Source organism: Oryx dammah, unplaced genomic scaffold, assembly GCF_014754425.2.
Source record: "Oryx dammah isolate SB20612 unplaced genomic scaffold, SCBI_Odam_1.1 HiC_scaffold_29, whole genome shotgun sequence".
In the NCBI taxonomy this organism is placed as follows: domain Eukaryota; kingdom Metazoa; phylum Chordata; class Mammalia; order Artiodactyla; family Bovidae; genus Oryx; species Oryx dammah.
The window spans coordinates 84836509-84860510 of record NW_024070213.1 but is presented as its reverse complement, the minus strand read 5'-3'; the positions used below and the strand labels follow the sequence as shown (position 1 = coordinate 84860510).

Sequence of the window (24002 nt, the reverse complement as noted above, 5' to 3'; positions counted from 1 at the left end):
CAGCCCCGCCGCCGCCGCCGCCGCCGCCGCCGGGCACGCACTCCCGGGACGCTACGGCCCCCGGGGTTTCTCGAGGCCAAGGTTCCCGCCAGCTCCGGGTACCCTGCGCTCCGACTCCGCCCCCTGCCGGAGCCCGCCCCCTTCCCTGCCCGAGCGCGGGGCGCGTCCTCCCCGCCCGCTCCGGTCGGCCCGGGAGGGGAAGGGGGCGGGCCGCGCAGGGGGTGTGACAGCTCCCGCCCGGATCAGTGCCAGCTGCAGCCTCGCTTCAGCGCCCGGTGCCAGCTGGCTCTTTCGTTTGGGACGGAGGGGAGGCTCGGGGTTCCTTGTCGCTGGGGGCGGGGGCGACGTTGTCCCCCCACCAAGTCCCCAGTTCTCCCCCAACCCGAGAGGAGCCTTTCCACCCAGCCTGGCTGGGGCTGCCTTGGAAGCGGCTCCAGCTACGAATTGGTCTGCTCACTTCGCCTGGGACTTACAGGCCGGGGGCACACAGTGGCTCGTTGTGGGGCGGGCGGGTGCTCCCGCCACCCCCTGCCTTCTGCTAGAGCCTGCACGGCTGTGCGAGCTTGAAGGAGGAACATGAAGGTGGGTATGATGGGGTGGGGGCCGGGGAGGAGGAGCAGGGGAGGAAGCTGACACGGTGGGGGAGTTGGGGTGGGAGACAGAGGCTTGGTCAAGGGTGAGGAAGGAGGAGAAAAGAAGGGTTTGAGCTGAAGCTGCGTTTCTCAGGGATCCAGTGAGTCCACAGCTCCATTCTGGGAGTTGGTGGAGATCCCTGCAGGTCCATGGTCGGTGGGGTGGGGCAGAATTCCAAAGAAGGGCCTGATCTCTGGTATGCCGCCGCCGCCGCCGGCTGGAGACCCCTAAGTGAGCCAGACCGGCAGGCCCCAGTGAAGGTCTTCCTGTCCCTCCCCCGGCTCCTGGCAGGGGCGCAGCACCTCCGCCTGACCAGTCCAGAGGATTCGAAGGAAGTGCTTCTGCCTGGGGCGGCCGGGTCGTGCTTTGGTCCAGCTGCCCCGGACCCAGCCTCATGGCTGTCTGCCGTCCTCTTCCTATCACAGGTGGGCTGGCCAGGTGAGAGCCGCTGGCAGGTGGGCCTGGCTGTGGAGGGCGACTCGATTCTGGGAGCACCGCTGTTGGGAGGCCTCCCGGACGTGGTGCCGGAGGGGACGCTGCTCAACATGGTGCTCAGGAGGATGTACCGGCCTCGAAGCTGCTCCTACCAGCTGCTGCTCGAACACCAGCGGCCCAGCTGCGTCCAGGGGCTGCGCTGGGTGAGTCCCATACCCTTCCCCAGCCAGGGCCAGACCCCCCTGGGCTGGAGGGGGCCCGGCTGGGAGGGCGAGCATACTGCTGGCAGTCCAGCTTGCTCTGCGGGCAGGGGGGGTACACCTGGGGCGGGCAGCCTGGCTGCACTGTGGGTGGCTCACACAACTGCGTTGTGCATGCATGTGGTGCCCAATCCCCCTATTCAGGCATGTGGCGAATGGGAAAAGAACTTGTCACTTCCGCGTGGCTTGAGTTAGGTGCTCATGTGTTCTTCAGGTGGGGGTGGGAGACATGTATGAAATACAGGGGTCAGGTCAAGTGCTGGGGAGGTAAGCTTGGTACTATTCTTTAAACATCACCGTGGCAGCGTTCTCCTTTAGTGAGGACTGAACTGCGTGGAGTCTGTGTCTTGATCTGGGGTGAAGTGGTCATGTGAAGGTTGCTTGGCATCTGGCTTGGAGGGGGTCAGGGGAGAATTATGAGGAGTTTGGAGACTGTGAGATGAACGGAGCTCCCTTTGCCAGTGAAGAACATCTCTGGAGCTGCAAGAATGACGGAAAGAGAAGTGGGGAGGGGGGAGATGGTGGATGGTGGGCAGGATATGGTTGCAGGATCCAAAACATCAGGGAAGCTCTCCCCAACCACCCAGACTTAAGAGAGTTTCTTCACCTGAGCCCTGGTATGCGTCTGTGACATGTGTGCAAGTAGGTATGGGGAGGGCATCGGGGCAAAGGGGTGGAGTTGGATCAGGAGATAGAGTTGGGAGAACCCCTCTCTTAGGAGCATTCTTTTGAGTAGAATGACCACCACCTTCTGCCTCCCTCTTCCTACCCCACCCATTTATATATTTACCAAATATAGCCATTTATATTTGCCAAATGTACCAAAATATGAAGCTGAGTTGAGAAAACCAAGGCCCACCAAGATAACGGGGTCCCCCTTGCAATGGGAAGCGAGAGGAGAATCTAGGTGTCAGTCCCCAGCTGTCCTCCATCCCCTCCTTCCCTGGGTCTTACTGAGAAGGGGCCTCATGGGCCTGGGTCCTGCTCCAGATGGCACTCTGGACGGACCAGGGGATCCATGGTCTTTTTGGGCTTAGCTGTCTGTCCCTCCCATCCCCAAGCCCAGACCCAGCCCCACCCCAGGTCACTGGCAGTAGCTATCGGAGCCAGTGGGCTGGAACCCTCCCTCCCTCCTTCCCCCTCAGGCTATAATTACTTATGCATTTCCTGTCCCTTTCCTAGCTTGTAGAGGCTAGGTGGGGAGTGGGCGGAAGGTCAGGGGCCAGGACAATGAGGTCACTGGAGGATCCCCTGGGACCCAAAGTAAGGGAGAGAGTGGAGGAGGCTGCCAGGCTGTCTCCTGACTCCCTCAGTCCCAGAATTGGAGGGCTGGTATGTGAGGGGAGGTCAGAAAGGTGGGGGTGAGGATCAGTGGAGTGAGAGATGGAGTCAGGGGCACAGAAACAAGGCCCCTCCCCCACCAGGTGTATGTGCCTGAATTGATGATTAGAGGGAACTTAGATTTTTAGGGCTTGAGGCAGGGGCCACATCCTCTCCTGAGGACTGTCTCTGGGGAGTAGGGGTGAGGTGGTTTCAGCCCATTGTGTCTATGTTTAAGAGACTCTGGGTCCCTGTGAAGCTATTAATTCTCACCTCTGGGATGATGCCTTTGGCTGAGGGGGCTCGTGTGAGGGAACAAGTGTCTGGCAGGGAGTGTGCACACACAGGGTGATGGGTGGATGTTGTAAGGAGCCCAGCGTCCCAGGAGGACAGTGCTGGGAGTTACCCAGGCCATGGCCACCTTTAGAAAACTGAGGGGGAAATCCATCAACCTCCTGAGGTCTGAGGAGAGCACTTTCTGTTCCCGTTAGACCAGAACAAGAGAAAATTAAAGCAGGTTACAGCAGGAGACCCTGAGGTTTGATACAGAAAGGACTTAACAACCGTGGCAAAGTTGATGCTAGAATAGGATGGAAGAATGTCTCCTTTGATAAACATTAGGGATACATGAGATCTTATCTGATGTCTGGGAGCCAACACAGAAACCAATCTATCTAGAGGCAGGGACAAGGTCAGGATGACCTCTCGTGGGTCCCCTGAGCTTAGAGAACCCTGAGACGCTACTCTTTGAGTGATTGTTTTAGGAGAGGTGTCTCTGTTCTCTAACTCAGAAAACATGCTTTCATTCAACCTGTCCAAATGATGGAAGCAGCTAGTGTTTGTGCAGTATTTATATCCGAAGTGCTACCATGAGCTTTAATCACATCAAATAATCTCACAGAAGCCCTGAGAGATAGCTACTAACGCCATCATTTCATTTTATAGATGCAAAAGCAGAAACCCAGAGAGGCTAAGTGACAGTCTAGGGTTACACAGCTGCTAAGGGACAAGCTGGGCTTGGGTCTGAGACAGTCTGGCTGCAGAGTTCAAGTCTGTGGTGTATATTCTCTTGCTACAGAAGGTACCACTGACACTCCAGAACCTCACCCTGCTTCATGCATCCTTTCCCAGTCCCATCGCACACAGCCCTGGCCTGAGACCCTACCGTGGCCTAAGAGAACTGGTCTGACGAGTCCCCATGTGGCTGTCTGGCTCTGTGCCTGCCCCTCCAGTGTGACTCTGACACTCAGTGACAGGGAGGGGGGTGGGGCAAGCCGTGATCCTGTGCAGGGAAACTAACTAGGACCTCTTCTTCCACCCTGAGTCCTTCTTGTCCAAACCTGACAGGAGGTGGTGGGTGAGGGCCTCCTCCCCTACCCATACCAGGCGCTGCTTTCTAACTGAGAAGCCCCTAAGCTGACACTCAGGGTCATCAGATCAGGTACAGCATCAAAGTACAGCATGTCTTGCACCGAGTCCAGGTGATAGCTGCCCATCATGAAAGAAGAGTTATATTAAGTTACCATTGAGTAAGTAGTTACTGCAAAGCAGGCATGGCTTTGAATGCTTCATATTATTAATTAACTTATTTGATCCTCAAAATTACCCTATGGGGTAGGTACTATTGCCACCAACCCCACGTTATAGATGAGGAAGCTGAAGCACAGAGAGCTTTATAAGCAGCCCAGGGTCACACAACAAGCTGGTAGTGGGGAACCAAGATTTGAACCCAGGCACCTGACTCCAGAGCCCACACAGCTGACCGCAGCCCCTGAATAGCACCCCCTCCATGATCCCAGGAGGTCCCCATGCATAGGAATACGGCAGGGGTTCAGAGGGACTGTGATGACACAGATACGGAACTTCGTCTAACCCAGGACTGTTCAGACTTCCCTGCCGGCGGAACATCCCTGAGGACAGAATTTACCACTTCTGCATCCATCGTGCACAGTGGGGGAGGCCCAGCACCGTGGAGGTGCCATGGGAGATGACAGGGCTTAGTGGCTAAGATCATGGGCTTTGGAATCAGATGGGCACAGGGTAAATTCTGGTGCCCCTATTTACCAGCTTGAAAAGGGCAGGTTACATAACTTCTGTGCCTCCTTTTCTCTAGCCAGGAAACAGGAGACAAACACCTACTTCTGGATCAGTGTTGGTAACAATTATTCAGTAGGATCGTACATTTCTAAGCAGTTGTGTGACTCTGGGCAAGTTACTTCATCTCTCTGGGATCCTGCTGCTTTTCTTGGAAAAATAAGAGGGATGCCTTCAGGTCTCTTCCTCAGCTCTGATGGGCCCGTGTTCCAGCTCTGAGCCTCCTGCACGTCCCCTGGGGCAGGACAGGAAATGGTTGAAGCGAGGCCTGCGGATCTGAGATCTGAGTCTTGCCCAGCCTGGCCACATGACTGGGCACCTCCCCTCCTGATGTGCCCTCTAGGGTCAGAATAATACCAGGAAGGGAGTGTGTGCTGGAGCCTGGGTCCTGGACACCAAGGGGCTTTGGGGGGACTGGGGCCACCTGGGTACTCTGACATGAACAACAACAAGTCATTAGCACTTGGCCCTGTTTGTTCCAACACAGGAGGCTAGCCGGGTAGCATTCCTGCCCTTCCTCCCTCCTTGGCTCCTCCTTCTCTTTTCCTGTCCTATTGCTGAGTCTCCAGGGCCATGTCTGGCACTAGAATGGGCCCCATGACTAGGGTAAGGATACCTTTGGGACACCTAGTATCTTCCGCCCGGCACTGGGCCAGGCGCCTACGCATGTTGGACCTCAGGCCTCTGCCCAGTGCACAGTGGGAAAATGCTGGGACCAGGGGAGAGGGCTCTGGCCCCAGGCCAGGTCCTCTTCAGGCCCTGAGTGCTGATAGGGAGGCATTGCAGAGAAGGAAGGGGAGGGAGAGGAAACAGGCAGGTGTACTGGGTGGAGTGAGACCAAGAATGTGAGCACTTCTGGAAGGGGCTTGAGTTTATCCCTGGCTGTCTGGCTATGTGTCTGAGTTACCCGGGCACATCACCTCTAGAGTTCTGTTTCCTGATAAGTCAAGGAGGACTGACCTTGCCTGCTCTGCCTACTTCCTGTCTGATCCCAGGCCAGAATACTGGAGTGGGTAGCCTTTCCTTTCTCCAGGGGATCTTCCCAACCCAGGGATTGAACCCAGGTCTTCTGAATTACTGGCAGATTTTTTACCAGCTGAGCCACAAGGGAAGCCCATTCTCTATGAAGTCAGATGAAATCACGAGAAACACATGCTGTATGAACTGTGCAGTGCCTGCCTTTGGGAGGGCTCCTAAAGGGTAGAGCATCCTGCTCAGGGGTGTTCACGAATTCCAGTCCTCAGGTGGTAGGAGAGGAGCGTGAGAGGCTTTTATGGCCGACATCCCAGGGCGAACAGGCCAGCGAGTCCTGCATGGCCCGATGGATGCCAAGGGCAGGGAACCTCGTTCACCAGTGATTCTACATAAACCCCATTTCCAGAGCCATCCATGTTCTGCCGAGACTGACTCACGTTTGTAGGGTTAGGGACTAGCAGCAGCATCTCGGAGAATAAAGGGCCTTCCAGCAGGCCGCCCGCGCTGTGCTTCACAGATGAGTAATGATAACTAACGTGCACACACAACTGCATGTATATGCCAGTCATTGCTTTAAACGTTTGATCTCTATTAACTCACATAATCCTTTCCAAAGCTTGAGTTGTTATTATGAATGTTTTATAGATTTATAGGCAGGGAGAGATTAAATCATGTATTCAGGGTTACATAGGAGCAGGGACTGGAATCCAGGAGTTGGCTCCAGGGTTTGTGTCTTTAACTACGAGGCTGCACCGAGGTCCACAGAAGGCAGGAGGTTTGTCCATAGTCCTGTGACTGGGGACCGACCCTGGCTCGGCATCAGGCCGTGGGTCTCCGGACCTCTTGAGCTGCTTACTTCCTGGCCTTCTTATCTCATGTCCCCATGCTCCCCCAGGTCCACTGTGCCCCTCCCTCCCCTACACGCTGAATTACCTGGATGCCTGGGCACACTGGGCGCTGAGGAAGCAGATCCTGGACCTTATCCCTGGGGATGAGCTGATGGCGTCATGAAGGAAGACACGGGTCTAGTAATAGGGCTGCAGGGTGGCGATGAGGCGGATGCCTGGCATATGGGGGGTTACCCAGTGAGTATTTGTTGAACCGTTAGCTAAATGAATGCTTGGAGTCAAGAACTGGGCGGGGGGCTGGGAGTCATGGTGGAGGGGCCTGAGAGCTGGGTTTCAAGGCCTGGCACTAACACTCAGACTCCCCACTGCCCTCAGACGCCACTCACCAGCAGCGAGGAGTCCCTGGATTTCAGCGTGAGCCTGGAGCAGGTATGAGTCCAGAGGGGTGGGGCTGGGAGGGGGCCCACACACCTGGACTCAGGCCTTAAGCCAGCTAGCTGTGCCTGCCTCCTCCAGGCCTCCACGGAGCGGGTGCTCAGGGCGGGAAAGCAGCTGCATCGACACCTCCTGGCCAACTGCCCCAACCTCATCCGAGACAGAAAGTACCACCTCCGGCTCCACCGGTGAGTGGCGGCCCTGGCTGCCTCCTCGCCCGCCTCCCCGCCACCCCCAGCAGTTTTCTCTCCTTTTCACTCTGCCCAGGCTCTGGACCCAGCCTTGCTGCTAGCTCTAGAAGGTGCCGTTCGGATGGACTTCCTCCCTCCCCGCTCTCCCTCCTGCCATCTGATCTCCTTTCCCTGCCCTGTTCCCTTCTCGCAGGCAGTGCTGCTCCGGCCGGGAGCTGGTGGATGGGATCCTGGCCCTGGGGCTGGGCGTCCACTCCCGGAGCCAAGCCGTGGGTATCTGCCAGGTGTTCCTGGATGAAGGCGCCCTCTGCCACGGTGAGCCTGAGCCCCGGGTGGGTGGGCACCCAGTGCCAGGCAGTCCTGGGGAGCAGGCCTGTGCCAGGCATCTCCATGGAAGCCTCATACCTACGTGGCCTCAATTTCCTCTCCTCCCCCTCGCCCGGGCCTCTGCCCCACAGTGAAACACGACTGGGCCTTCCAGGACCGAGACACCCAGTTCTACCGTTTCCCGGGGCCGGAGCCAGAGCCCGTGGGCGCCCATGAGCTGGAGGAGGAGCTGGTGGAGGCTCTGGCCCTCTTGTCCCAGCGGGGGCCCGATGCCCTGCTCACGGTGGCACTTCGAAAGCCGTAAGTGGGCAAAACCCCGCTCTCAGACTCCGTAGTTTCCCCTCTGAGGGGGAGTGAGCCCCGACTTCTTGTGGAGGGATAGGACCCTGGCTGGACCTGAGGCCTGAGCTCTGGTCTGCACCTGCCACGGACATGCTGTGTGATCTCGAGCCCTCCTGCCCCCTCTGAACCTGGTCCTTCCTCTGTAACTGAGGCCGTGGGGCCTGTGGCCTCCAGGGACCCTGCCCCCTCTGAGAAGCATCCGTGGCCAAGACAACCGTGGCAGGTCTGGGTTCAAATTCCAGTTCAACTGGCTACTAGCTCTGTGTCCTTGCGTCTCTGCTGGCCAGCTTCCTCTTTTGTCAAAGGATAACGATAGCCCACATCGTGGGGTTGTTGTGAGAGTAGAATGAAGTCATATGTAAAGTGCTTGGCCCAGTGTCTGGCACATGGTGTGCTCCCATCAAAGGCTGGCCCGTTACTGATAAACAGTCACCACTGGGACCCCGGCCAGCCCAGGCTGAGTGGGTGCTGTGGCTCCCCACACCGGGCTTGTTCATCACTTCTTCCTGGTCCCCTGTGCCCGCAGCCCTGGTCAGCGCACAGACGAGGAGCTGGACCTCATCTTTGAGGAGCTGCTGCACATCAAGGCTGTGGCCCACCTCTCCAACTCGGTCAGCCCCTGACCCCGCCCCACCTTGCCCTCCCCCAAACCTCCCTTCCTGTGACCCCTGCTAGGCCAGAAGACACGCCCCTCCCCTTCCACCCGTGGCCTGGATACTTCAGTCTGATGTCTTGTCCCTGGCATGGCATCCTTGTCTGAAGGTCCTTCTGGCTCTCTGTGCCCATTTCTTCCCCTGCTTTGTCTCCTGCTGAATCCCACGTCACCTGACCTCATCACAGCTCTGTCCCCCGAGTATGCGTGGCTTTGGACCTAACCTCCTCACCTGGCCCCTCGTCCCTGGACTCACCTCTCTGACTCTTGTCCCCCTGCCCACAGGTGAAGCGGGAGCTGGCTGCAGTCCTGCTCTTTGAACCGCACAGCAAGGCAGGAACTGTGTGTAAGTCCTGCCTGGACGTGGGCGGAGGCCACAGGGAAGAAGCGATGGGTGCCTGGGGCATGTCTGATTTGTGCTGCTTCTCTCAGTGTTCAGCCAGGGGGACAAGGGCACCTCGTGGTACATTATCTGGAAGGGATCGGTCAATGTGGTGACCCATGGCAAGGTGAGTCTTCCCCCATGCCCAGCCCCTGGGGCAGAGCTGGTCTCTGGTCCTTGTCCTTGTGGGCAGTGCCTTTAATGGACCCAAGGCTGCCGGCCTCTCAGGTCTCCTCCTGCTTTGGTGGCTCTGGGTCTGTCCCGGTGAGGGCTGGGGGGCTGGGCTGTAACTCGGGCCTGGCTGCAGGGCCTGGTGACCACCCTGCACGAGGGAGACGACTTCGGACAGCTGGCTCTGGTGAACGATGCACCCCGGGCAGCCACCATCATCCTGGGAGAAGACAACTGTCATTTTCTTCGCGTGGACAAGCAGGACTTCAACCGTATCATCAAGGTGCTGCTGCTGGGGGTGGCGAGGGCAGGCACATGTGTCTGGAGAAGTGGTGTGGGCCAAGGAGTAGGGACCAGATGGAGACTTCAAGGAGTAGGGAGAGGTCGGAGGTGGAAACCTTGGGGATGATGGCTGGAGGAGGGAGCCCAGCTCTGAGTGTGTGAGGAGGTGCGTGGCTTGCTGAGGAGGCTCAGTGAGCCCTGGGAACCCTGGCTCCCGTGGGAGACCAGGGGTGAGGTTACAGAGGGGTGGGGGTCTGGGGTGCAGGGGGAGGCGGCATAATGGAGAGTGGGGTCCATAGAAGGAGCACTGGGAGGGACAGGGTGGAGGAGGGGCTCAGGCTGGGTGAGAGGCAGCTGTGAGGGACAAATCTAAGGTCGTGGGCATTGACTAGGGCAGGAGAAGGGTTGTGGGTCCTTGTGGGAGCCTTGTGGGGCTTGGAGTTTGGAATGGGGGAGGCAGAGAGAGGCCCTAGGATGGGTAAAGGAGTTGTGGTACGTATTAAGCACTGGGTGTGGCTTGTTCTCCAGGATGTGGAAGCAAAGACCATGAGGCTGGAAGAACACGGCAAAGTGGTGTTAGTGCTGGAGAGAACCTCTCAGGGCACCGGCCCTTCCCGTCCCTCAACCCCAGGCGGGAATCGGTAACACACCCGCCGTGCTCCCCTCTCCATACTGTCTCTCTTGCCCACCTTCTCTCCTTCTGTTTCCCGGGCTTTACTCCCTTCTCTGTGTCATCCACCTGCCCGCAGTGGGTGGAGAGGCTTCCAGGGATTAAGATGCATCCCCTGAGTCCCCTCTCCACCACATGGGATGGGGAAAGGGCTGGCAAATAGGGATGAGTGATATGATTGATTCTTGACATCTGCCCCAGCTGCGGGAGGGGGAGTCTGGGCTCAAGTGCTCTGGACCGGCTGTTTCTGCCAGGTATACGGTGATGTCTGGCACCCCAGAGAAGATCCTAGAACTTCTGTTGGAGGCCATGCGGCCTGACTCCAGTGCTCATGACCCAACAGGTAGGGGCAGGAGACACCCTGCCTGCTTTCTGACTCAGAGGGTGGTCAGCACCGCCTGGGAGAGGGCCAGGCACCCTGCATCTGACCTCATCGGGTGCTCGATTGGTCTCTTTGGTCAGCTGGCCAGAAGTTTCCATTCCCGTGTTCTTGGCTTGTGTAGGAAGTGCTGTGACAGGGACAGGGTGTCGCTGCTCCCTGGCCTGTGGCGGGGTTGGTAAAAGGGGTGCCCCGGTTGTGCATATACTTGTGCTCAGGAGACTCGACTGCTGAGTCCCTCACCTGTCCCTTGCCTTACAGAGACATTCCTCAGTGACTTCCTCCTGACCCACAGTGTCTTCATGCCCACTGCCCAGCTCTGTGCTGCCCTCCTGCACCAATATCCTTCCAGCCCTGGGGATGAGGATGGTGTGTGGAGCGGGGAGGAGGGATCCCCCAAAGCATGGCTGTACTGAACCCTCCAGGCCCAGCCCATTCATGGGCTTCGGGTGTCCTGTCCTTCCTGTGCCTGTTCCTGAGGGTGGTGGGTGGGCCTGTTGGACCCTGTGGTTCCCTTGACTGGGACCCACCTTCCACGCGGAGCCCGCGGGGGGCAGCGAGCAGGAGCGCAGCTCCTACGTCTGCAACAAGAGGCAGCAGGTCCTGCGGCTGGTCAGTCAGTGGGTGACCCTGTACGGCCCTACGCTCCGCACCGACCCTGTGGCCACCAGCTTCCTCAAGGTACCTGGGAGCCAGGAGGGGCTGGGCCGGGTTGCCCGGGGTGGACAAGGGGGTCTCAGTGAACCTTGGCTTCCCCCAGAAACTCTCGGACCTGGTGAGCAGGGACGCCCGGCTTAGCAACCTGCTGCGGGAGCAGTGGCCAGAGAGGCGGCGACACCACAGGTGATGCTTTGGCTCAAGGGAGCTTGTCACGGGCGGGCGGGACAGGCTGTGTGGCAGGAGCTGGGAGCACCGCCTTGGGGGGCAAACACGCAGCTTCAATCCAGCCTGCAGCCCTGCAGCCTTGCCGCCCTGAGCCCGTTACTCCACCCCCACCCTACCCCCCACCCCCAGGGCTCCTGCTCCTGTCTGTAAAACCCTGTGCTGTGCTCACTTGTCTAGTCCTGCTCATCTCAGCGAGTGTTCTCACCAGGGCCTTGCTGCACACCCTCCCATCACGCGTCCGTCCATGCTCAGGCAGCCCACAGTCATTCATGTGTCATCCTCCCACTGCCCTGCCCACCTGCTCTGCTTACTGGCTCCTGTTTATTGCTGAGCACCCTTGGTGCCAGCTCCCGCCTGCTCTACCCAATTTTCCAGCCCTTACCTTGCGCTCCCAGACCTTCCTGCCCTCCCAGGCCTCCCGTGGGGGCAGCTGGGGCTCGGGGAGAGCTCACATGTGGCCTCCCTGACCTGACACCACACTGGGTCCCTTTCTCCCTTGAACTCCTGCCCTCTCCTGATAGCCTGGGAAAATCGTAGGATCCAGGGGCTGGATTTCAAGTCGTGCCTGTTCTGGGTCATCCTCTCCAAGTCTGCCAACCTCTGAGCCTCTGGTGACGGTGGAGGGAAACCAGAGCCTAGTATCCTTCTGCACTTGAGCCTGCATCGTCCTGCCTGCTGGGGGACCCTGCCCCCAGTCTCATCTCCCTCTCACTTGCTCTACAGGTTGGAGAACGGCTGTGGGAACGCGTCTCCTCAGATGAAGGTGTCCGACCAGAGTGGGCTCCTCATGCCTCTGCCGGGTCCCTGCTTTCCCCCTCCTCCAAGGACCTCCAGGCCCCTCTGCATGGGAAGGTCCCCCCCAAACACAGGCACATCCTTGGTCTGGGATAGGTGATCATGGAGCTCGGGCTGCGTGTGACACTGGGGCTGGGCCTTGCAGGAGACAGAGGTCTAAGGTCACTGCTCCCCACCCCCACAAGGGGTTTTATTCCATCTGGTCATGCTCACATGCGAGCTAAGTTGCTTCAGCTGTGTCCAACTTTTTGCGACTCTATGGACTGTAGCCCGTCTGTCAAGCTACGCTGTCCATGGGATTCTCCAGGCAAGAATACTGGGGAGTGGGTTGCTATGCCCTCTTCCAGGGGATCTTCCTGGAGATCTTCTCTGACCCAGGGATCGAACCCACATCTCTTATGTCTCCTGCCTTGGCAGGCGGGTTCTTTACCACTAGCACCACCTGGGAAGCCCCCTCATGCTCACAGCTCCAGCCGGTTAGCAGTTCCCGCCTGGCAGGTGAGGGGTGGTGCCTGGAGGCATCTCGGAAACCCCGGGGGTCCTGGGGGCCAGTGCCATCCCCAGCAGTGGGCTGGGAGAGGAAAGTGGGAGGAGTCCTGAGTGGAGTGAAATTTGAAGAATGGGGTGGGGAGGACTGGGAAGGGAGGTTGGGGCCGCCTGTGGAGACTCACAGTGAGAATCACACCCAAATGCCACATCTGGGCCTGCAGGGCCCAGCTGGCTCTCCCACCTCATCCTGCCCGCTTCTTCCTCTTGACTCCTTTTCTGCTGAAGGTGAAGCTCCCTCCCTCCTCCGTCTCCTGCCCCCACCTGCTGGCCCCTCCTATCTCCCTGTGAGAGCCCCTCCCCGACTGGCTCCTCTCCATGGGGCCCTCAGTGGTTTTCCTCAAAGCCTTGTCCTAGTGGAATTGTTTTCTTTGTTTAGCTGTTCCCTTGCTAATTGTCTGCTGGTGACCCTCATGGCCCACTAGAATGCTGGCTCCATCCCTGAGGGGCCTTGACCTCTTGCTGCTGATGCTCAGTGAAGAGCAGGCGGCATGCCTTAGGTGCCAAGGATGCTGTAGGTGGTTGGGAGAGCCACCCTGGCCTCGAGGGGCTCACAGGGAAGTGAGGGACGGAGCTACAGAGCAACCTCATGCTGAATAAGGACAAAGATGGGGTCTCTGGAGGCAGGAAGGAAAGGGCTGAAAAGGAAAGTGTCAGGGTCAGGGAGAAGTGACTGCTGGAACCGAGAGATGCAGGGAGAGAGGACGGAGGGAGAAGAGGCTGCAGGCAGGTGTGGGGAAGGAAGCCTGCCTCCTGATGGAGCCTGGGGGGCCAGAGCAGGTGGGGCCCTATGGGCCCTGGAAAGGGGCCTGGCCTTTGTCCTTTAAGCATTGCAAGCCATTGGAGGTGTCTGAGCCCAGGATTGACAAGATGGGATTTGTATATTGAATAGGTCAGCTGGGGAGCCTGAGCTTTATTCAGCAGACAGTGGTGGCCTGGACACTATGATAGGAAGGTTAATCTGGCTCTGGTCAGGCAGATGGGAGTGGGAGGGAGGGAAGCACCCGAGAGGAAAGGCTGGCGGAGAATAGTTGCACTGTTGTAGTAGATAAGGCGTGAGGCGATACGGGCTGGTGGATCTGGGGATGGCTTGGGCTGCGGAAGGGGGAACACAGAGACCCTGGAACTAGATGATACTCTGTGGGGAAGTAGAGGAGGGGAGCAGGGGGGAGCAGAAGCCTTGAACCCAGGGGAATGGCCAGAAGAGTAGCCTGGGAAGCGGGATGAGGGGATCTGAGGAGTGTGTCGAGTTTGGGGTAATGCAGCACAGATATGGAAGACCCTGGAGGAGACCAAGGTCTGCAAGAGAATTCAGTGCCCAGTGGTACGGTTTTAAGAGTCTTCCATATGCTGGGGGTGGAGAGAAAGGGGACATTGGTACATGATGCTGGGAGGAGCCCTGAGGGGAGTGCAGAGCTTTGGAAATCCAGGGAAGAACCATGGACCAAGGTCTAAACCTCATCTGCCTCCTTAAGAGTTGGGAGGAGGAAAATAGTACAAAATCTGGAAAGAATAGTCGGTAGGCAGAGGAACTGTGTGAGGGCGGCCTTTAGGCAGTGGGGGCCCCCAAGAGCCCACTGTGGTGGGGCCTTGGAGTAAGGGTTATGGGGCAGCTAACAGTTGAGTGTTGGTGGACAAGAGCATGGGGGAGGGGGAGCGGGGGGGGCAGGTTTAGGATTTTAGGGCCACTTAGCAGCTGTGCTGCTTTGGGTATGTTACTTAAGCTCTCTGAGCCCTCACTGATGTTATCTGTAAAATGGGGATAATAATATTTTGTCAAAGGGCTTTTGTGCATATTTAGATACTTAAAATAAGCATATAGAAAATAGCAAATGGTAGCTGAAGGAGGAAAAGACCAGGATCAACAGCTGCCTTGTGTTCATATTAGAGAGGCTCTGGACCCATTTGGCAGAGGGGGTAACACACATATACAGGGGCACAGACTCATTCTGAGCTCTGCTCTGTCTTCCCCGGCAGCCTTGGTCCCCAGGTCCCCAGCGCCTTACCTGTCCCGGGTTTGCGGGACACGCAGATCCCTTAGGTGGTGTGTGTGCTGTGCGGGACCCACGCTCTGGGTGACAGGCCCCTCCCCGTCCCTGCATGCTCTCCTGTGTCCTCTAGTCCTTACTTCCTCTCCTTCTCAGGCCCGGAATGTTCCTGTTTGGCTCCCCAGCCAGGATGAGCCTCTCCCCAGCAGCAACTGTGCCATCAGAGTTGGGGACAAAGGTTGGTGGTCTGAGTCAGCCAGGGCAGAGCTCGAGCCCTGCTCTCGTCACCTTGACTTCGGGGTGCCTGGCCCAGATGGCATATTGTGCTCCTTGGGGCCTCTGTTTCAGGCTCCCCCCTTGCTCACCTCAGGGTCTCCCACCTGCCTGCCCAGGCTTCTCCTTAGTGCTGTTGCCCCCGCATCCTTGAGACCCTCCCTCCCTCCCTTGCTGCAGTCACTGCCTTCTCCCCGCTGGGGCAGGGAGACCAGGCAGCTCCCTCCCACAGTTCAGTCCAATCTTCCTCTCCAGTCCCCTACGACATCTGCCGGCCAGACCACTCCGTGCTAACCCTGCAGCTGCCTGTGACGGCCTCAGTGAGAGAGGTGATGGCAGCGTTGGCCCAGGAGGACGGCTGGACTAAGGGGAAGGTGCTGGTGAAGGTCAACTCAGCAGGTGGTGAGTTGTGTCTCTGGGTAGGGTGGCCCCAAGGGAGGGGGGCCCTCTCAGAGCTGTGCCCAGCCCCCTGAATTAAGATCATCACCATCTCTGTCAATGTTAATGGTAGTTAGCATTTATGGGAGGCTTATTACATCTTACTTATACATATTACGTACAAGTCTGGTACGACTCTTTGCCCATGGACTGTAGCCCACCAGGCTCCTCTGTCCGTGGGCTTTCCCAGGCAAGAATACTGGAATGTGTTGCTATTTCCTGCTCCAGGTGATGGGCACAGACCCAGGGACTGGACCTGTGTCTCCTGCTTGGCAGGTGGATTCTTTACCACTGAGCCACCAGGGATGCCTGACATTATTACCATGCTTACATATTTATTTAATCCTAATAGCAATCTTATGAGATAGGTACTTTTATCCTGTTTTCAGACAAGGAAACTGAAGCTCAAATGGATTCAGTGATTTTTCCCAGGCTCACCCCTTGAGTGCATAGGCAGACTTTGAATTTAGGTAGTTGCTCATTTAGTCCATCAACATCTTTGAGGGTCATCTATGGGCCAGCAGCATGTTAGGAGGCAGAGGTACCATGGCAGGTAAGATGAGCAGCTTGATGGTTAAGAGTCTAGACTGGACTCCCAGACCCACTGCTTACTGAGTATATGATCCTGCCCAAGTTGTTTGACCTCTGTGAGCTTCCATTTCCTTGTCTGTTAAATGACCACTGTAACTACCTATCACCTAGGACTGCTGTGGCTATTAAATGAGCTACTGTGTTTGAAGCTCTTAGCATGGGACCTGGCATAAAGTTGGTGCTCAGAGTATGGCAGCATGAGGATTATTAAGACCTGCCTTTAGAGAACTTGGGAAATTAAAAACCACTGTTATCCATGAAACACACAGCATGGGTATGACAGCGGGAGCCCAGGGTAAGCAGCTGGCCATCCAGAGAATAATGGCAAGGAGTGGCAGGGAGACCAGCAAAGCCTCCTTCTTCAGGAGGGAGAGATGATGAGGGCACCGGTGCCTGTGTGCTCCTCTGGGAAGCACTGCCCTCTGGTGGCCACATGGCAAGTTGCAGTTGTCCAAACCCAGTGTTAATTGAGACTCTACATGCCATGCTTGCTCTGTTTAGAGCACTGATTGTTTTGATGGACACCTATGTCAGTAAAACCTCGGTGGCTCAGAGGTTAAAGCGTCTGCCCACAATGCGGGAGTCCTGGGTTCAACCCCTGGGTCGGGAAGATCCCCTGGAGAAGGAAATGGCAACCCACTCCAGTATTCTTGCCTGGAGAATCCCATGGACGGAGAAGCCTGGTGGGCCACAGTCCACAGGGTCACAAAGAGTTGGACACGACTGAGCGACTTAACTTTCACTATGTCAGTAATCAGTATTTTATTACAAACTCCGTTATCTGTGTATATTTCCTTGCAAGTCACATACATACGTTCCTACACTATTGCTATGTGGTCATAGAGCAACACGCAAAGCAAATGCAAAACAGGTAAGAAAAATCAATATAAGTGCTAATATTTTTTTCCTGGACGCATGGAATGGTCTTGTGTACCTTACTTTGGAGGCTACTGGTCTAGGGACTGAGGACTCAAACATGACTGAAAACACAGTCCCAGTCCACAAGAGCTGATGAAAATCCACACGAAGATTTCTGTAAGGCATTTCCTGATTTTCAAAGGGCTTGTATATGTATCATATCCTTATAGCCACTATTTATATCAGTGACTTCATTTGACTGATGAGTAGTCACGGGAAATCTTGGTGTCTGCTTTTGAGAAAGGAGGAAGCTGGGACTCAGGGAGGCTCCAGCGTTGCCCAGCGTCAGCCTGTCTCACCAAGACTCCTCTTTCATTGTCCTCTGGCCGTGCTACCGCTGTGCGTGTGTGGGCATGCACACCCGTGCATTTAGAACACCTGCCTAGGACTCCAGTGCCGCTACTGGGAGACCTCTTCCAGCCTCCACCCCGCCTCCGGTTGCTCCCTGGCCTCCTTCTCTGTCCCCACCCAGCACAGCCTCTGCTCTCTTTGCAGATGCCATTGGCCTGCAGCCAGATGCCCGTGGTGTGGCCACATCCCTGGGGCTTAACGAGCGGCTCTTTGTTGTCAATCCACAGGAAGTGCACAAGCTGGTAGGGCCAGGCAGGGCGCCAGGGCCCCAAGAAGGGCTGTTTTGGGAGTGGTACGGGTGGGTGCTAGGAGGGGGCCACATGGAAGGGAGAGCAGGGCCTGGCTCTGGCTGCTCCTAAGGAGGAAGAGAGAGGATTGGGCCTCAGCCGATGGAGGAAGTCACAAGGGGAGAACTGTTGGGAGCTCTCAAGTGGGAGAGGGGCCCCAGCACTGGGGAGCTGTCAGGGCATGCCTCCTTGGGGAGCCCCTCCTCCCCTGCAGCACCTCTGCCCTCCTGACGTTCCTCCGGCCCTGGGCACAGGCTTTTGGCCCCAGACTCTCTCCTCCCACCATGCCCCCTGGACCCCCCAGGCAGCCCTCTGAGCACTCTTCCACCTGCAGACCCCACACCCCGAGCAGCTGGGGCCCACGGTGGGCTCTGCCGAGGGGCTGGACCTGGTGAGCACCAAGGACCTGGCGGGCCAGCTCACGGATCATGACTGGAGCCTCTTCAACAGCATCCACCAGGTGCTGAGGCGGAGCGGAGGGGAGGAGTGGGCGGTGGGGACGCCCCGCCCTGTGTGCTGACCTCGCAGTGCTTCCCCCTGCCCAGGTGGAGCTGATCCACTATGTGCTGGGCCCCCAGCACCTGCGGGACGTCACCACCGCCAACCTGGAGCGCTTCATGCGCCGCTTCAACGAGCTGCAGTACTGGGTGGCCACAGAGCTGTGTCTCTGCTCCGTGCCCGGCCTACGGGCCCAGCTGCTCAGGAAGTTCATCAAACTGGCAGCCCAGTGAGTGCCGGTGGGCTGGGTGGCAGAATCTCACAGCGCCTTTATTTAAACCCCCTGATCTGTGGTCGGAGTGTGGCCAAGCCTCCCACCCTCGTGCCTGCCTAGGGCCCCTGGAGCCCCCGCCTTCCCACAGCATGCAGCTCCAGTCCCTGCAAGGGCAGCATTGGCCTGCCGGGTCTTGTGCTGTGGCTTGGGGGTGGTGTGGGTGTGGGGCTCTGTGTGTGGCTGCTTCCCCTGAGGGTCTCTGGGTCTTCTGTTCACAGCCTCAAGGAGCAAAAGAATCTTAATTCCTTCTTTGCCGTCATGTTTGGTCTCAGCAACTCAGCCATCAGCCGCCTGGCCCATACCTGGGAGGTGAGTGCCATCTCCTGGGTGGGTCAGGACCTCCCCACCTCAGTCCTGAGTCAGGCCCCTGCCTGTCCCGGGCGTCCTGGCTGGGAATGGCGCCTGCACCCCAGAGCAGTGACAGCCTCGCCTTGCCTCTCCTTCACAGCGGCTGCCTCACAAAGTCCGGAAGCTCTACTCCGCCCTCGAGAGGCTCCTGGTGAGTGCTCCCCGCCCCCGCCACCCTGGCCCAACCCCCGGCTTCTTCCCCACAGCACCCCTGCCTGTCCTTGGTCACTTTCCGGGCTTCCAACCCTGGGTCAGGGCCTGGTTCCCTTTGGCCTGTGAGTCTGGGGGGCTGGCTGAGAAATGCAGTGTTAGCACTATGGGGGTCTGTGTAGTGTATTATATGCCTCAGCAGGTGTATAGGGGCCCATGTGGCATTTGCTGGCCCTGGGGTCTGAGGTGCCAGGGGACCACCAGGGGGGCGCTGACCTGCCTCAGGACCTGGGAAGCAGGTCTTGACCCAACTCCCATGGGGTTCTGGGGTCTGTCAGAGGCCCCTCAGGAGACTCAAGGAGCCTAGGCCAAAAAATGAGGCAAGAGTTGAGGAGCTGAGCCCTCCACTCCCGGGAATTGTAGCGAGGGTAGCGAAAGGTGTATAGCTTTCAGGAGAGAGCTCGTGCAGGCTGCTTTCATTAGCAAGGCTCCAAGAGCTCCTGAGGAAAAAATTCTCCTCCTGGGGCTGAAGAAGTTCAAAGGGGTGTACCCACTAGAGAGGGAGGGAGAGAGGGAGAAACAGGGGCAGAAAAGTTTTCCAGGAATCCTCAGAGCCCTTGTGACAATGTCCATGAGTATCTGGGGGCTAATTGGAGGCCAGGAAACCACGTCATGCAGCCTGGCATCACAGCTCCAGGCCCCTCTGCCTGCCGCACAGCCTGCCTTGGGGAGATCTGGGGCCGAGGGGAGGCTGAGCTCCAAGGAGTGCGTGCACGGCCTCTCCTTGGCGGGTGGGCATTTGGTTATGCTGTGGCATGTAGTAGGTCATGGTGGGCGGGACCCTCCCTCTCTCACTGTGGCTTCTTCCCTCTCAGGACCCCTCGTGGAACCACCGAGTGTACCGTCTGGCCCTCACCAAGCTCTCCCCTCCCCTCATCCCCTTCATGCCCCTTCTTCTCAAAGGTAAGGGCACCAGCCCCTGCCACCCTGCTGCCATCCCATCCGTCCCTGCCCGAGAGTGTCCACCTGACCCTCTGGGTGATCCCAATGTGCCAATGCCCTGGGGCCACAAAGGTGAACTAGGAGCTCACCAGATAGAAGCGGAGTTAACACATGCAGACATTAGATAGCTGATGACACGAGGCCTAAGAGATACAAAGAAACTGCTCCAGGAGGTTAGCAGGGAGGAAGAGGGCCACGTGGCGTCCCTGTTACTGGTCCCTCACCTTTCCTTGGCTGCTGGGAGGGGAAGGAGTTTGGGGACCTATGAGCAAAGCCCATCTCTTTGCAGACATGACCTTCATCCACGAGGGAAATCACACATTGGTGGAGAATCTCATCAACTTTGAGAAGATGGTGAGTCCAAGGAGAGCGGGTGTCTGAGGCTGGAACAGGTTGGAGGCTGTGACAGTGGCTTTGGAAGGGGCGGGGGATGGGAGACGGTCCAAAGTTTTCTCAACAATATAAATATGAAGACCTCCTTTAAAATAGCCCCTGCCTTACTCCATTGCATGCTCTCAGAGGATCTGGTCTCCACCAGGCAGTGGTGGGGTGATGGCCTCAACTATCTAGCCCTTCAACCAGAGTCCCCTCCCCACCAGGCCTCCTCCTCTCTAAGCCCTCCCTTACTTCTGTCTTCCCAGTGCCTGGTTCCCGCTGGGTCTCTGGGTGAGCTGGGGTGCAGCAGGCACAGCCCCGTCTCCTACAGCCGCTGGTGCTTAGGAGCACTTCAGCTGTCACCTAGGCCAGGCCAGGGCCCCGTCCCTCATATCAGGTCTCATGTCCTTGCTTGGCCCCCAGAGAATGATGGCCAGAGCTGCACGGATGTTACACCACTGCCGAAGCCACAGTAATGGTGAGAGGGCAGATCCCCGGTGGGCGCCCCTGAGTGACGCCCCCTTCCAGGCACCAACTTGGTCTCCTCTCACTGACTCCCTCCTCACCTCCCAGTGCCTCTGTCACCGCTCAGAAGCCGAGTCTCCCACCTGCACGAGGACAGCCAGGCGGTCAGGGTTTCCACGTGTAAGTGAGGGCAGGGGTGGGTGCTGACAAGCTGGCCATGGTGGCTGGCTGGCACTTACAGGTACATCCATACATGAAAGGGCTTCCCCGGTGGCTCAGATGGAAGAGAATCTGCCTGCAAAGAGGGAGACCTGGGTTCAATCCCTGGGTTGGGAAGATCCAGTATTCTTGCCTGGAGCATCGCATGGGCAGAGGAGCCAGGCGGGCTACAGTCCATGGGGTTGCAAAGCACGATGGTGATAATGGTTCCTAACAGCTGTATGAAGTAGGTCGAGTGTTATCCCCACTTAAAGGTATACAGTGGGCTGGGGCCTTGAAAAAACAGGTGGAAGGCGCAGTGAGGTAGAGCTGGTTAGATAAGCAATTAGACAGAACTGGGACCCACACACTCATATTCCAGACCTGTGTTCTTTTAATTGGCCTTCAGTTTGTGTGAAATGGGATTAGTCGTAATCCACAGTTCATACCACATCATCACCGTTATCTTACTTTATGTATGTATCTATTCTGAAAATAAGATGAGCCTTTCTGGACCCAAGCCTGAGCACACTGACAGTAACTTCCATCTCCCCAGTGGTGGTCCCCTTTCCTGTCCCCTTGCCCCTCCCCACCCAGGGAAACCACTATGCTGAATTTTGAGTTACCCATTTCCTTGTTTTTTAAAAATAGCTTTATCGTGTGTACATAAAATAAAATATACATATACATATAACTTTAAAATATCTCATATATATATTACGACAACAAAATATTCGTTAGTTTTCACTGTTTTTGAACTTAGTAAAAGGGGTATGAAGCTGCATATAATTTGGGGCCCATTTCACTGTGCTAGTCTGTCCCAGATGGGGGGTGGGGTGTCTTCCCGATTGGCTGTGGGAAGTGGCAGGCTGGGTGGCAGAAGGTAGGAGGGTCGATTTGCCTCTTGGAAGGGGGAAAGGTAGGCTCTACAAAGTGCTGACCGCCCTCCCTGCCCCCCCAGGCTCGGAGCAGTCCCTGAGCACCCGGAGTCCTGCCAGCACCTGGGCTTACGTCCAGCAGCTGAAGGTCATCGACAACCAGCGGGAACTGTCCCGCCTCTCCCGGGAGCTGGAGCCATGAGGAGGGCCTGGGCTGGAGCAGACACTGGCCGCTAGGAGAGCCCGGGGCGCGCCGGGCCAGGAGGCCCAGGGGCTGGCCGAGCCAGGCAGGGCTCTCCAAGGACTGGACCTGAGGCCCGGGAGCGGGCAGCGTGGAGGCACCCGTCCCCCGTGATGACTGGCGGCCACGGAGGACCTGCGAATGGAAGGAGCCGGGCCCAAGGCCAAGGAGTGGGGGGCAGAGAGGCCCTGGAGTGAGCGGGGGAGCAGCGCGTTTTCTCTCTTTGTGTCCAACAGAGAGCTCTCCACAACAGGATTTTCCCAGATTCTGCGCCTCATGGCTCTGTTGTCCAGCCGTCTCTGGCCCCTGGGGTGTGTTTCCCTGGTGGGCTGAGCGTCTGCACGCATGTGGCAGGAGCAGGCCCTGCCTGGGGAGGCAGCGGGTGGAGGCGGGGAGCAGCAGCGCTTTTCTTTCCACAGCCGGTGCGATAAACAGCTGGGTGTGGTCAGGGCTGTTTGTCCAGGAGCCGTGGTCCCTGAGGAGCCTTATTGTTACCCTAAGTGGACGGAGGCTGTGTTTTCCGGCCAGCCCCTGGGGGCGGGGCAGGGAGGGCCAAGCCCCGCCCCCTGCCCGGGATGGTCTCTGGGACCCGGCAGGGCTCCCTGGCGGACTGCATCCAGGCCTCAGCGCCCTGGTCACAGGGGCTGTGGGAGCCTGCAGCCCTGCGGGGGGCTGGTCCAAGTGGCCCTCAGAGTGGCCCTCAGCGGTCCACGGCGGTCTGAGAGGCTCCTCCTTCCTCCCTCCCGCTCCACTTCCTGCCTTCTGCCTCCGGCCGCTGGGTGGTGCTCTGAGCGGAGGCAGTGATGCAGAGGCAGAGGCTTCCGGGAGTCACATCCCTCATCGGTGATGAGTGGGCCCGTCAGCTCTGTGGGTTTTGAGTCCTCCACCACATCTCCCCTGGTAACCAGCCACACCGTGAGGACCCTCCTGCCCAGGGACCCTCACATGAGGAAATTCCAGGTGGGGCAGCCCTCCCTGCTCCCGTGGCCTCGAGCCTTGGCAGGGTGAGGGGCACTGTCTGACCCTGAGAGGGACTCTCGGCCTTGGAGATGCCCTGGTGCAGGTTCTGAGTACCAGGGCCCTGGGGCGTATGGAGGAAGCGGGCCCCACACCCGGAGAGGGAAGGCAGCTGGCACATGCTCAGGGGCTCAGGCCGAACACCCCCTTCTTCCCTCACCCCTCTGCTGCCAGATCTCATCCCTGAGGTCATGGACATGCACTGGCCTCCAGAAAGTGTCAGAGCTCTTAGCAGGAGGCAGCCCAACTGGGGGATCATACCTCGGGTTTCTAAGTGAATCCGGGCAAGTCAGTGAACAGTTCACCTCCATTTCTCCATTTGTCAGATGGGTGTGAAGATCCCAGGTCAGCTCTTAGCGACAAAAAGTTAAAAACGGCCGCTCTGCCTCTGCAGCTGAGGTGACAGCTGAGAGCTGCCCCGTGTCCGCTGCCTGTTGGGGGTAGCATCTCCTCAGAGGAATTAGGGGAGCCCACTCCCCAGGGAGAGCCTGGGATGGAGCAGATAGCAGGGTAACCAAGCCAGTGCCCTTACCCATGGGTGGAGATGGAAGACCCAGGGGCATGGAAGCTTCCAGAGCTGAGTAATCATGACATGAGGTGTGGACCCAGTGAGTCAGGACTCCAGAGCCTTTGTCTCCTAAACCTGCGTCAAAGTTTTGGCCAAGTCCAGACCAGCCAGCTGGACGGCTCTTCTGCATCCTTTCAGACCCAGGGGAGACCAGCCCTGTGACAAGGAGTGGAAACCAACCATGGTGGGCATCTTCCATTGGCATTTTTCTTTTTCTTCCCTGTGGTCACACCCATGTCCCCAAGGAGCTTTGGCAGTGCAGGAATCTCCTTTCTGCCTCGACTGCCCGGCCACCTCCAGCTGCCTGTCTCTGGGGCAGGACACCTTTTGAGCTGGTCCAGGAAGGCCTTGCCAGGCTAGACCCTGCCTATAAATATCTCCTTCCAGGTGGTGCAGCGATAAAGAATCTGCCTGTCAATGCAGGAGACACGAGATGCAGGTTCAATCCATGGGGCGGGAAGATCCCCTGAAGGAAGAAATGGCTGCTCTAGTATTCTTGCTTGGAAAATTCCATGGACAG

General features: G+C 57.8%; 1 protein-coding gene across 3 annotated transcripts; it reads left to right on the top strand.

Annotated features, from left to right (window-relative positions):
* The first annotated feature begins 244 nt into the window (after positions 1-244).
* On the top strand, positions 245-22167 carry LOC120858453 (rap guanine nucleotide exchange factor 3). Of its 3 annotated transcripts, none has more exons than XM_040234517.1 (28): positions 246-582; positions 1059-1271; positions 6941-6994; positions 7082-7188; positions 7385-7506; positions 7650-7818; positions 8387-8471; positions 8798-8858; positions 8945-9021; positions 9202-9348; positions 9876-9988; positions 10272-10360; positions 10658-10736; positions 10927-11077; positions 11157-11239; positions 12005-12044; positions 14767-14848; positions 15139-15285; positions 17326-17423; positions 17803-17928; positions 18014-18195; positions 18459-18549; positions 18689-18739; positions 19614-19701; positions 20030-20094; positions 20539-20593; positions 20689-20760; positions 21740-22167. In XM_040234517.1, exons 1-28 carry the CDS (start codon positions 577-579, stop codon positions 21856-21858), a joined length of 2772 nt encoding a protein of 923 aa, XP_040090451.1. In that variant the 5' UTR covers positions 246-576; the 3' UTR covers positions 21859-22167. The 3 variants fall into 3 exon arrangements, with proteins under 3 accessions (XP_040090452.1, XP_040090451.1, XP_040090453.1); XM_040234519.1 differs by lacking the exon at positions 246-582 and adding an exon at positions 661-733 and having other exon boundaries at positions 21740-22152; XM_040234518.1 differs by lacking the exon at positions 18689-18739 and having other exon boundaries at positions 245-582; positions 21740-22152.
* The last annotated feature ends 1835 nt before the right edge of the window (positions 22168-24002 follow it).

Bases quoted from the DNA above. Each gene is read 5' to 3' on its own strand.
- LOC120858453 (XM_040234517.1), top strand. The intron at 18,196-18,458 runs GTGAGTGCCGGT...TTCTGTTCACAG, and splicing joins TTCATCAAACTGGCAGCCCA to CCTCAAGGAGCAAAAGAATC. The intron at 20,594-20,688 runs GTGAGAGGGCAG...CTCACCTCCCAG, and splicing joins CTGCCGAAGCCACAGTAATG to TGCCTCTGTCACCGCTCAGA.